Raw genomic sequence first — 13077 nt, 5'->3', positions numbered from 1 at the left:
CATTCGTAATTTTTTTTCGCAATTTTACATGGAGTGCCGCATTCCTTGCGAAATACAATGCCGTTTATTTCAATCATTTGGCATGCTTGGTTTTAGAAAAATAGATTCTCGAAGGAGCAAGGAAGGACGACGGGTTTTTGACAATTGTCGTTCGTGCCATATTTGAAGCGCGCTATAGCCGAAGATATTTATGGTAGAGATGTTAAACTTTTTAAGAATGATCTATGCAGAGCCTAGGTAAGTGTCGTCTTAAGATATGATTATTCTTCAAGACGAGTTTCGAAGAAATATCCAAACAGGTATTTATGGGCAATTATGCCCTAAACTTGGTAATGTTTCTCGCCGAAATTGTTTGAGGTATCGCATTTAAATTAACACCACAGACAGTACATATCATTACCATCTGCAGAATACAAATTAATGTATATATTGTTATTTTCACGTTGAGGAATAAATTAACTCGGGGAAAAAGATTTCTAATATTGTCCAAACTCAACACGTCATAAAAAAAAAAAATATATATATATATATATATATATATATATATATATATTATTTTTTTATTTTTTCATTTCATGTTCTTGGGACGTGTTTTTTTTAGCTTGTACACATTTTGGTAGAAGAAACTCGTTTCATAGTTCCGGGCCTGTGAATATGCAAGAATACAACACTTCCGGTGGATTCTTGATAGTTTTTTTTTTCTCCGGCTTTTTATTTTTTGCATTTATTGTTATGTTTGTTTATTTATTATTTTTTACCAATGGCACAGTTATTTAGGTCGAAAAGACGTAGCTTTGAACTTCCGAACCACCGAGCATGTGACGAGTAGCGCCTTCTGACAAGGAGTTTCTAACAATGACCATCTACGCGATCTTTTATGCAGTGAAGAGCGACAGTAGCTATACATATGCATAAATAATTTCAGATTAAAATAAGCTCGACCATGCCCTCTTTCCCCGTATTGTATTCTTTAACAGTCCGAAATATGTGGGAGGGGGGGGGGGGGGGGGAGAGACTGGAGCTCCCCCTTTCCCCCCCCGTTTTTTCTCTTCCGACGTTACTGGTATGGTAGAACGCTTCTCGACCTCAAGTTGTGTCAGCTTCTGTGCTTTTTGCTCGGCGTTTCTTCCGTCTTGGAAAATAAACCTCCAAAGCAATTACAAACTAAAGAAATGTCAAGGTGTAGGCGGGCTGGTGTATGTTGATCATGATGCAAACTCCGGAGACTGGGAATGAAATTCGAAAGAAATAGTGTAAGAAGAAAGAGAAAAGGGGACAGGACAACGTCTCAAACTCAGCTGAGTTGAGACGCTGTCCTGAGCTGAGTTTACAGCTGAGTTGAGTTTGAGACATTGTCGTGAGCTGAGTTTGAGACATTGTCCCGTTCCCTTTTTTCTGTCTTCTTACGCTTCTTCTTTAAAATTTCATTCCCAGTATCAGGATTTTGCACCATGTACTAACTAAACTTACCATATGCCAGCGTCACTCGGGCGGCGTTCGAGTGGATTACTACCAGCGTGCAGGGGGGCAGGGAGGCAGTTTGCCAGATCGCTTCAATTTTTTCTCAGCCTCAACCCCCTGCCTACCCCTGGTCGTTTCGAACTGGTTGAGTATCGTTAAACGGTGCGTTCGTGTGATCACTACTGCGTGATGCACGTTAAAGACCCCCCCCCCTGGGCTGGCGGTCACAATTACTGATCTGCACACGTCACTCTGCACTGGCAAATATTCCAGCACATCCGGGACACTCGTCGTCCCTTTTAATTGCTGACCAACTTCGTGCAGTCTAAATATCATACCCGAACATTTCTAAACCTGATTTCGTGAAAACCAGTGAGGCGTGAAAACGTTAAGCGCCGTTCACACTCTTGGGACCGAGTAGGACCGAGAGAGACCAGACCGGTTTTTAAGCCTTTGGCGGCTTCTTAGGATTGGATGCGCTGTGCCGGAGCTGGTCCTAAGAGATTGCAAGAGGCTGAAAAACCGGTCTGGTCTCTCTTGGTCTTACTGGGTTGCAAGAGTGGGAATGGGCCTTTCTTTGAAACTGAAACTGTGGCGGAACATGAAAACCGGACTTGGACTTGAAAGAAATTCAAAACCTAAGTTTTTTTGTTTTTTTTTTTGAATTTAGCGCTAAAAGAGAATCAAAACCTTCAAACTTTTCAAACTTTATGTAGAAAGAAATTAGAAATCTTCGAATTTCTCAAACCTCAAGTAAAAAAATATTCGAAATAATCGAACCCAAGCTTTTAGAAACCGTGAAAGCTTCGCACTTTTCGAATCCGAAACTTCACAATTTTTGAAAGATGCAAACTTTTCGAATTCGAATCTCCGTACGGTCGAAAATATCGAAACCTTTCGAGTTCGAACATCAGTTCGGTTCGGCGAAACCTTTTGAAATCGAACCTCGGGTGGTTCGCGGCATCGCTAGTCAAGACGCTTTCCACAGTCTGCTTCAGCGGGAAGCTAAAATTCTTTTCAATCTCGTATATCAGCAAAAACATACCAAATTACGTTAGAGGCACGTTAAGGTATAGCCAACACACAGATGGGAACTCTGTGCTCCATTGAGTGTTCTGCCATTCATAGAGCACGTCAACATGAGAAAGCGCATCTCATTGTTTTCGTTTCAGCTGACGAAGCTGGTGAATGCGGTGTACCACACCTTCAACCGCGACCAGTACCCGTTCCTCTTCATCAACATCCACCTGCAGCGACGTGAGTGGACATGTTTGTTGAACGTTCAACCAGGGTGGTCTTTTGTTTCAACATACCGGGAAACGCATTGGCATAGTGGCAAAAATGCCATCTCGGCGACAGTGAACAATGATACGATCATCAACACAACTAAATTCTCACAGAAGTTTTCACTGAGGTTGTAGTAAGGTTCCGCGTTTTCGGATAAATAAAAAAAAAATGCTGAAAACACTTCCTGGTAAAATTTTCGTCAATTCGGACCTCAAAACTCAGAATTTCGAGGTTACAACGGCAAAATGAAAATAGAAGGCGGTGTTTTACAAATAAATTTTTTAAGAGCGCAGGGTTAGTGGTACTGAGTAGAAGCTACAGTACTTCAGGTTTCTTTGAAATCTCGGACAGCTGACAAAAGGAGGTTTACCCTTTAGCCTGTCAAGGTTAGTTTGGGACAATAGGTGATGGTACCTTTGGGTCATGACATAAGCCATTGTTTAGGTTTCCAGTTTGGATTATATTATTTGCGCTTCTTAGAGGGAGGAGGGGTATCGTAAAGTTCAGAAAGAACGCCCACCCAAAATGAAGAGATAAATGGTGAAAAAGATGGGGTCGGGTAGTTTTGGGGACGTCACAGCAAAACCTTATCAAAAATTAATGATACACACCCTGGCACTGGCCACAAACCACATGACGCAGGAACTGATACTGCAGATCGTGGACACCCCAAATTCGTGTTTCACGATGCGATAAACACGTGGGAATTCACTACAAACTCCTCTGTCACGGTGCGAAGGACCTGCGCCAACCCGCCGAGAATTCGCACCTCAAAAACGAATATCGCGAATCGCGAACGCAGCAGATGCAAGTTTAATGGTGCAATAAACACGCGGGAACCCGCTACAAACTTGTCTGTCACGGGAACTGATATCGCGCGCGCAGATCACGGAAAAAAAAAGCAGGAATCCGTTAGAAACTCATATGTGTTGGGTGCAAATACCGCAAGTCGCGAATGCAGCCGAATCGTATTTCACGATGCAATATACACGCGGGACCAACTCGCGTGGAATTGAGATCGTGTGCGGAGATCACGGACAAAAACACGGGAATCCGCTACAAACTTTATGTCACGGGAACGGATACCACAGACTGTGAACGCAGCAGATTCGGATTTCACGGTGCAACATACATGCGGGAACAAATAGCGTGTTACGGGAGCTGATATCGCACATGCACATCGCGGACAAAAGCGCGGAAACCCGCTATGAACTCGCTTGTCAGACGCGAGTTCATTTGCGCGGTTGATGCGATTCCCGTCCGGCATCGCGTGACGTCCGACTAGAATCAGGGGTGGGCGATGTTTCGGAACTTTACGGTAGTGCTTTTAGTATAACAGTGAAAGCCATGAACCTGTATGTTTTAATAGAGGGGGGGCGGCTGAAGCTTTCATGCCTTCGAGCGACTACGTCCATGAGTTTAGTAATCTCAAAGTAAAGACTGTTATTGAGGCAACATTTCTTTGCAATCTTTTCGTTGGATAGTTACCTAGTACAGTGCAACCCACTTATAACGATAATGAGAAATCTGGAAATTTCAATCGTTATAACCGATTATCGTTGTATCTGGACTAGAAACTGATTATTTCCAGTCTAGAAACTCTAGAAACTGATCGTTATAAGTGGTACATCCTTATATGCGGTATCGTTATAAGTGGATTGCACTGTATATTGCCAGCGGCAAGGGCACCAGTCCAAATGTACTTGCAGAAATACCATTCGATACAGGTGGGTTCTGATGAATTTAGGGTACGTCAGTGCCTAGACCTTATTTTGTTTTTGAATCTTAAAAAAATTGGAAACATAGTAAAATTAAACTCCGAATTTCAGAAAATTGGGAATCTTTAGGCATGTGCAAATGGGGGCGTTTGAGTTTGAAGCCAGTTGCAAACAAATGGTGGCTTTGTCTCAATATTTTAGAATTGAATATCAAATAGTTTCTCCAAATCTTTCAATACCGTGCACCATGCTTAAACGAAAATTCAGCTGAACTCTTGAAGGTCGTTTCTAACCTTCCACTTGTCCACTTCTAAGCTCAGTTAATTTTAATATAACTATATTTATAAACTGTGGCATGCAAATGATGGATTTGTTGCAGCTATCCTAACTGAGGGGATTTATAAATCAGCTTGCTATATGCAAATATTTTTCATTCTATTTTAAATCTGACAAAAAAGAAACAACACGTTTGATGCTCAGGTTGTCAAGACATCGCTGCCTAACATACTTCTGCATTAATCGTGGCGGGTTAGCCCCGTTGAGTGTGCTTCTCATTGAGCACCGGTGTCCTGTGGAGAAGCAATACCCACAAAGCCTGCGAGCTCCACGGGTATTGCTTCTCCTCAGCGCAGCGGTGCTCGGTGAGAAGCATACTTAACAGGGCTCACCCGCCGCATTCAACACTTAAAAAAGTATGAATATCGCAGTTCACCTCAAAGTGAATACCGAATGACCCTATTAGAAAAATCCGCACAACGCTAGAATCTAACAAAAATATACTCCGATAAGTGCAGACGTTTAACCGAAAGATAAACTCCGAAAAGCACCCTCCATATTTCTCGAGAAATAAACTCGGATAACATGGAATCCTACTTATGAGCCACATTTTTATCGCCCCAAGTTTTGACCGGGGGATCTTTATTCCTTCGTCTCCGCAGAGAGCGTCGATGTCAACGTCACACCGGACAAGCGCTCGGTGTTCCTTCACCACGAAAAGCACCTCCTAGCCCTTGTCAAGGTTGGTACCAGTAGTGTTGGTACATTAAAACCAGAGGGTAAAGACGGGGGCAGAACGTGGCAAATCGTGAGCGCCGACATCGGAGGTTCCGTAGAAAGAGGCGACGAAAAAGGAGACAAAAGAAAGGAGACGACAGGTTGAGTGTGTTCGTTTTGCCGCGACGACTCGGAGTTGTTCGAGCACACTTATCAGCTTTATTTATTTTTATACAATGCGCTACGCTAGTGTTTTTCACTAAATAAGTGCAAAATGGATCTAGAAAAACAATAGGTACAAACCTTGCAAGTGATATTTTCCTAGTTCTGTGCTGCATATAATAAAGCGTCGCCAGTGATATGGGCAAGTGGGACCCCCAATGTCGACTATGTGTCCCGCCATTCCGAAGCAGCCGCAGTGCATGGGACTCTTCCCTCCAGATTGTTATATTAACTCTATGATTGAAACAGGCTGACAGTTTTCTGTTTTTTCCACGTTTTGTGCGTCTAGTCCTCGCTACTGGCGACATTCCGCCCAGTGGCCGCGACCTACGAGCGTCGGGAATTCTCCTCGCCCCTTTCTTCGTCCCAGTCGCAAGGTGAGCCAGATCTTTGAGATCTCCAATTCTGAGAGAAATACTAGTACAACTCTATTGTTGTACAACTAGTATTGAGTTTTGAAGGTGGTCTCAATTGAAAACGCTATCAGGAAAGAACTTCAACATAGTGGGAATAATGCGAAGCGAAATAAGAGATTAATTAACGAGATTATGTTAGGAATGCACTGTAGCCTTGATCACCGAAAGATGTGAAAGCAGTGATGGTATCATGCACCCTTACTGTTTGTGTGTGGACAATTTTATCGCATCAGGGTCTGTAGTATCGCCATCGATGCATGCATGTTATAATGTTTAAGTTTCACCTGTCTGTAAAGTCATTGATATTTTGCATTTCTTACACTGATAACAGTGCTGAGATCAAGTGGATGCCTGAAAAGTGAATCTATACTGTCTTGTAGTATGAAAGATGGATGCATTTTAAAGAGGTTGTTGCATTATTATTACAGGTTCCCTGTCTAGGTTTTTGAGTTCAAGCTCTCCGTGCGGTGCCAGAAACGTCTTGGTATGTCCTATATCTACGAATATTAGTCCGTGTACTAACCCCTGAAGTGTCTCTTGTACTGGCTTATTAGGTGACCGCTTTATCCTGTTTGCTCATGTGCAGGCTTGACTTTTTGCGCTAAAATGAATGTGCCTCTATCTTGTGTTATGCTTAAACAATCTGGCAAAGCTAAATGCCGCAACACGGCTAAGCTGACAGCGGGGTGCTAGGTCCACTTAACCTCAAAGTGGCTTTTATTGTGGCGAAACGTGCACTCTATGTGCACATTTTCTGCAATATGAAATGTGCATTGTTGCTGCAAAGTATGGCTTTCAACGGAAACTGACAAAACATGATGGCTAAACATATAAACCTTTGCTCGTTCCTAAGCTGTGCAAGCGTAACGTCACGCTTCACTCGAGCGTTTTGGGTTGTTTGAAATTCCCGCGCAAGGTCATGTGACTGTAACGTCGTGACCCCATCGACCAATCAGGATTTTCCTGTCCCACGCTGCCGACGCCGGCTTTTCTGCAACACGAGGTCCTTAATTAAAGCTGTCACTTTAACAAAATTATTGATGTTTTGTCTTGTTGTTTTACTTGTGCCCAGAAACCTGGCTCTCCAGGCACGGGCATGAAGAGGGTGCTCTCTGCAACTAGCTCTCCCACTGGCCAGAGGCTCTCACTTCAAAGCTTCAAGTGTAAGTGTTGGCAGTACATTTGGGTCAATTGTTGAGTGGTAGTTTTGTTTTGTATCGGTGAAATTCAGGCAAAGAAAGGGGGCTAGTCATTGCAACATGACATGGTGTAACATGAAAACGAATGTGTCTCATGCGGCCCCCATCTTTAACTGTCTATGCAATGTTTCGTTCCAGTCCGTCGCATCGAAGCGACCGCGAGCGAAGAACCCTCACCTAATCTCGACGCTTCCTTGGATTCCATCCTTGCAATGCCAGAGTCCAAAGAAGCCTCGTCATTCGACGTGACAAGCACTTCAGCGTTCGAGCCAAACTCTAATGAAGAAGATGCGTTGGACGTCGACAGATCGCAGATGTCGTCGCAAGCAACGACTTCCCAGGCGACTTCCCAGGTGACCTCACAGACCAGTTTGCAGTTGACACAGCTTCAGAGTCTAAGCAGCAACTTGTCAGACCTGAGCGAATGCACCTTGACTCCAGATTCCAAAACTCCGAGCGAAGAAGAAAGAGGCGAAGATGTGGAACCAACATGCCACTCGTTGGGAGGTACTCGCGGCACCGAACGTTCCGTAACATTGCGCCACGGTGGACCATCGTCGGTGTGTGTCGGAACAACTGTTCCAAGAGTGCCTAAAAGTTCCAGTGAACGCTTAATTTCCAAAAAGGGCAGCGATGGAAAGCTGGGGACCGCTGTTGGTCTTCGATTGTTGCAGGCATTTCGGTTCGGGTCAAGCTCTACATACTTGGAGCAGACGGAAGCAATCCGGCAATCTGACGTGCAGAGGACGCCGACAAAAGACAGTCAAGACTCGGAAGTCGATGGCATGTTCTTGTGCAACAGTGAAAGTGACAGTGTTATGCCTGAATCCGAACTTCTTCACAGCAAGGGTGACCTTCTCAAATCAGAGCGACTGCCTGTCGAAGAGTTTGAAGTGGACAAACGTTCGGAGGTGCCCCGGAGAGTTAGGACATTGGAGTTTTGTCTCTCTCGTCTGCGTCGGGAGACGAAGGAATTGCAAAATGATGCATGCTCTGGTGAGCCCTTTCAATCCTAATCTTTTTTCGTAGCTATGTTTGATTTGTGGATTTGGCTATGGATTTTGTGAATCTTTGTCTTGCTTAGTGTTATTTTGTTTAAATTTTGGTATTGCCTTGCCTTCCTACAGTAATGCCCTAGCTGTTAAGGGCAATGTAGGTAGTTGTATAAATAAGATTAAATAAATAGTGTAACTTTTAATTTGTCGTAGCAGGCAACGAAGAACACTCGAAACCAGCATCTCGCAAGTTTAGGGCGACTATATCGCCGTCTGATAACGCAGCGGCCGAGAACGAACTGGCCAAGGAAATTAGGTTTGTACGCAGTTGTTGCGCTTTTTTTCCAATTTTTATTTTTTACTGTTTTTATTTTGAATGATTGCTTCTACATTTCAGCAAGGACATGTTTGGACAAATGGAGATCATTGGGCAAGTACGTTGGGGGATTTTGTTTCAGCCGATAGGACCTTTTTCGATCCGGAATCAGACATTTCGATTCCAATCCCAACCTATTCTCATGTTTCGATTGTAAAGACTCAGGTTCCTGTCATGACTCTGTTTTCTTTTGGCAAGCTTACCAGGGAGATCCTTTTTCTTCCAGTTTAACCTGGGTTTCATTGTGGCCAAGCTTGGAGACGACCTGTTCATTGTCGACCAACACGCCGCGGACGAAAAGTACAACTTTGAGAGGTTGGAGCGCGACACCGTCATGAAAGGACAGAAGTTGCTCGCGTGAGTCTAATGTTTGAATTGTAGTTTCCTAGCCACGAGCTTTTGTTTGCACTGCCTCGCTTGAAAAATTACGAGGTTTCGTTTTTTTCATTACTTATTACCCATGTAAGTGTTGTAGATTGTAACAAATCAATACCTGCGATTTATCACAACTGCTCGTTATGACCAGACTGAGGCCCAGTGTCGCTGCACCTCAAAGGCAGACCGGCCTTACGCTGTCTCGACATGAACGTCTAATTTGGTTTTGGTTCGGTGACCGAACTTATGACTGGTGCTCGTGACCCGATTGCGACTTTATGACGACTTGGGACCAGACTGCCTTTTAAGAACTATTTGTGATTAGACGGTGACTGTTTCCGCTATGTGTGCCTCCAGCCCACAACCGCTCGAGTTGACGGCAGTCAACGAGTCGGTCCTGATCGAGAACCGCGAGGTGTTTGAGAAGAACGGGTTTGCCTTTGAAGTGGACGAGTCGCAGCCGTCGGGTTGCAAGGTCAAGCTGGTCAGCGTCCCCGCCAGTGGAAGCTGGCAGTTCGGCAAAGAGGGCAAGTGCCGCCTCTTTCGTCGGCTTGTTTACTGGTCGATTGATTGATTGCGATTAGTTGGTGGCCTTCTAATCAATTCTGGGATCGTTCCCTTCCTATGTGCAGAAACGGCAAAATAGAACCGGAGTTGTCGTTGGATCGGATAGTTTTATGTCCTAAGATGTGACTATTGAAACGATTTTCTGCATACTGTTTTATTGATTTGTTATTGGTATATATTATACTCAACGTCAACTATTCTTGCGCCACAGTGTCAAAGCTAGAGTAGCTTGTGCAGTGCTTTAACTCCGTCAAAGATAGTTGCGCGAGTGCGTACGAATGAGACGCACGACGAAGCCACGTGCTCTCGCAACAGTGCAGGGCTGTGGCACTGTGTTTCGTGCTACATCGTCGAGGTAGCCTCGACGATGTAGCACGAAATATTTCATGGCGAGTGCAGGTTCATCTTATAATAAGTTTGTGTCTCCAGTGGTTAGGTACAACTTTGTCCCACATTAATTCATACGCGATTTAATTATTGCATATAATATTAGGTTATTCAGTTAATTTTGCTAATCAAAATCGATGACCACCCACACTTTTAGATAGAGGGCAATATGACAGTAACTGCCGCGTCATTATTCGAGCTAGAAATTATCTGAACCCACGAAGGAGCCCTCAACGGGCAAACAATGGCTAAAAAATGAAGGTGCGACGCCGTCGACTCTCTTTTTATACTGTTTCGCCGCTAAGCTGACGAGGCAGTGGAAGCTACATGCTCATTGAACTCTGTCAGTCTTTCGTCGCCCACTGCACACACTCGCATGGGGACAGGTGATGAAATGCAAGCAATCGATAGGTCTGGCGAGCACGTAGTTTCCACTGCCCTTTTAGCCTAAATGTAAACGGGGTATAGACGAATGCAAGCAAAGCCGCTGGCCGCCACCATGTCTCTGCTTGTGCGGACAAGCCCGTGCAATTTCAAGCTTGCCAAAGGTATGCTCACGTGCAAGCCGCACATGCTTGCGCTCGTGGGGCACCATGCTTGCAATTGTCTGTATATTATGAAACCAGTGCCCTGGCACTGCCTAGCATGAACCTCAGTACTTGGCAAGCTCGATTAAAGCTGATTGACATTCGTAAACTCGTATTGTTCCACAGATGTCGATGAGCTCATCTTCATGCTGAGCGACAACCCGGTGAGCTGGTCAAGCTTTTTAGCATTTTTTAGTCTAGTTGTCTCAGGGAGACAAAAGGTGTAAAATGCAACAACAATAAACTATTAATAGGGACATGTTTTTCCACAAACCATTTTACATGCCTGGAAGAGTGGACTACCTAATCAAAATTCTGACCCTACTGATTTCACACTGATGCCTTTTCTTTTTTTCCGAGGACTATTTTTGGATGGTATAGGTTGCGAAATGATGTGTCTTCGACTAATTTACAAAATTTTGTTTGATACAGTTGTTCAACATATGTTTCAGGAATAGCACTTTTACCCTTCCAGTTGTGTTGGATGGAAAATGCTTTTGTACACACAGTTGTTTCTATAAATAATGCTTCTTTTATACTAGTGGTGTTTATAGATGTCTTTTTTGTGTATTTCAGTTATATTGATGAGCTTTTTCATTTTTCTAATCCACCCTTCGCAATAACGCCCAACCGCGATGCGGGTTTCTTTGTAAATTCAAAACCCCTGTTTACACAGTCTGGAATACAGAGTGGATTTTGTATGTAATCTGTTATGGAACTAGGAGTAGTGTATCTTCGTGCACTCTTTATGAACAAGGCCTGCACTTTTTACCTAGAGAACACGCAGCAAATCATTGCACTGTACATAACAAATGTAGTGAAAAGGTTGAGATTATTATTCTCCAGGAAAAAGCGATCTGTGCAAATAGCATCTTTTGCGTGAGGACGTTATCTTTGTTGATTATCTCCGTCCCATAAGTCACTGGGCTATGATTGGCTCTCCGAGTGCTCTGCGGGAAAGCGGACTCCCAGGCCTTGTTCATGAACAGTGCACCTATTATACCGAGATAAACAGGGCAGTTAAATACAATGGCTAGCTTTATGGAAAATTTGTTTTTCATTTTTGTGCCTATCTGTTAGATTGACAGTTGGTTTACTTGGGTGGAGTACACTAAGAAATGTGTAAAAAAATTTTGAACATCATACTTTTTTTTTTTAGTGAAATTCTTCTGAGAAAAAACTTGCCACTGGGCAAGTTTTACACTTATATATTTATTATCAGATTAATTATAACTTAAGTTATAATGAATTAATTAGTTATAACTTACTTCTGCATTGTTAAACATGTGGAGTACGTTAAGAGAGTGATTTGCAACAATTTGCTTTTGCCTAATAAAAAGAGGCACAGGCGGAGTCCGAATACAAAAACACACCTTTCGAGGTGGCCGTTGCAAGTTTGCAATCTTGAGTTTGTTCATGCATATCAACCCTATATTATTAGTTTTTTTTAAATGGTTGTTTTGTTGGAGCCAGCACACAGTTTGCCGGCCGTCCAAGGTGCGCCAGATGTTTGCGTCCAGAGCATGCCGCAAGTCTGTCATGGTGGGCATGCCATTGACGTCGGCTACCATGGGCAAAGTAAGTTGGAAACCATGGAAGACCGACAGACGGCAGAAATGAACATGGCAGAAAATTCCACTGGCAAGGCTAGATCCACAATTCAAAACTGTTATGTCCTGCAATTCCCCGACGCAAAGGAAGGCCAAAAGAATCCACTCCAACGTATGGGGTGCACAGGGTGGCTCCTATCAAAATCTGGCGGGTTGTGTAGCTCTCACAGATTTCTCCACCGCTGCACATTGCAACATGTTTTTATCGAGAGCTTACTCGGGCAAAGTACAGATGGGCCGATGCAGAATTTCAGTGCGTCCTCTGATTTAAATTAAATGCCATCTTTTTTTCGGTTCAGTATTAGAGTTGAAAAAATTTAATCCAACTTATATTTTCCCTGCCTCATCTACAAATGTCAGAGAAGCGAGAGTTCGAGCAACCTTGAATTACGGGAATGTAAAGCCCCAAGATGGAGTGCCAGCAGCTTCTTGAAAGATGGCCCCGACGTTTTATTCAATAGCATCTCCAGCTCGTTGCTTGCCCTCTCGTGGCGGAAGCGGGAACCACTCTAGCGGGGGTCCCCCCTTCTGCTCAGCAAGCACAGCCGAACTGCTCGTGATCATAGCTCGCAAACAGCCGTGTCTGAATGCAAACAACATTATACACAGTCCCAGTGTAGTACCGCAGCCTGTGTGAAATCTAGCCTTTCTGTTTCACTTATGTCTCATCGTTCCATCCTTGAGCGAAAACACGTCGGCGCCATTAAAGATACCAAAGCAGACAGTTCACCACTGGACCACGAGATGGCGTTACTTGTGCCAGAATTGGTGGAGGCGCGCACGCAGCGCAAACCCAGCAGTAAAGGAGGACACTCTTGCTCGGGCAGCAGTGAAGAGCGGGCGTGCGACATGCCACGACATTAATGGCGCCAAAAGTGCGTTGT

The 13077-nt window shown here is 44.0% G+C and overlaps 1 protein-coding gene across 4 annotated transcripts in view; it reads left to right on the top strand.

Moving 5' to 3' along the window:
- Positions 1–13077, top strand: part of LOC8023134 (mismatch repair endonuclease PMS2) — a 28409-nt gene that overhangs the window by 12302 nt on the left and 3030 nt on the right. For 2 of the 4 annotated variants that reach the window (XM_029988551.4, XM_042294390.1), the window contains 12 exons: positions 2634–2718; positions 5405–5484; positions 5971–6058; positions 6526–6581; positions 7170–7260; positions 7435–8292; positions 8505–8607; positions 8689–8725; positions 8894–9024; positions 9400–9569; positions 10710–10747; positions 12057–12161. In XM_029988551.4, the coding sequence (XP_029844411.3) occupies positions 2634–2718; positions 5405–5484; positions 5971–6058; positions 6526–6581; positions 7170–7260; positions 7435–8292; positions 8505–8607; positions 8689–8725; positions 8894–9024; positions 9400–9569; positions 10710–10747; positions 12057–12161 (1842 nt within the window). Of the gene's footprint in view, positions 1–2633; positions 2719–5404; positions 5485–5970; positions 6059–6525; positions 6582–7169; positions 7261–7434; positions 8293–8504; positions 8608–8688; positions 8726–8893; positions 9025–9399; positions 9570–10709; positions 10748–12052; positions 12162–13077 lie in introns of all 4 variants that reach the window. The other 2 variants (XM_029988553.4, XM_029988552.4) reach the window with 2 other exon arrangements.

This window comes from Ixodes scapularis, unplaced genomic scaffold, assembly GCF_016920785.2.
Source record: "Ixodes scapularis isolate PalLabHiFi unplaced genomic scaffold, ASM1692078v2 PGA_scaffold6__148_contigs__length_123643588, whole genome shotgun sequence".
NCBI lineage: Eukaryota > Metazoa > Arthropoda > Arachnida > Ixodida > Ixodidae > Ixodes > Ixodes scapularis.
This window is presented reverse-complemented; position numbering and strand designations above follow the sequence as displayed.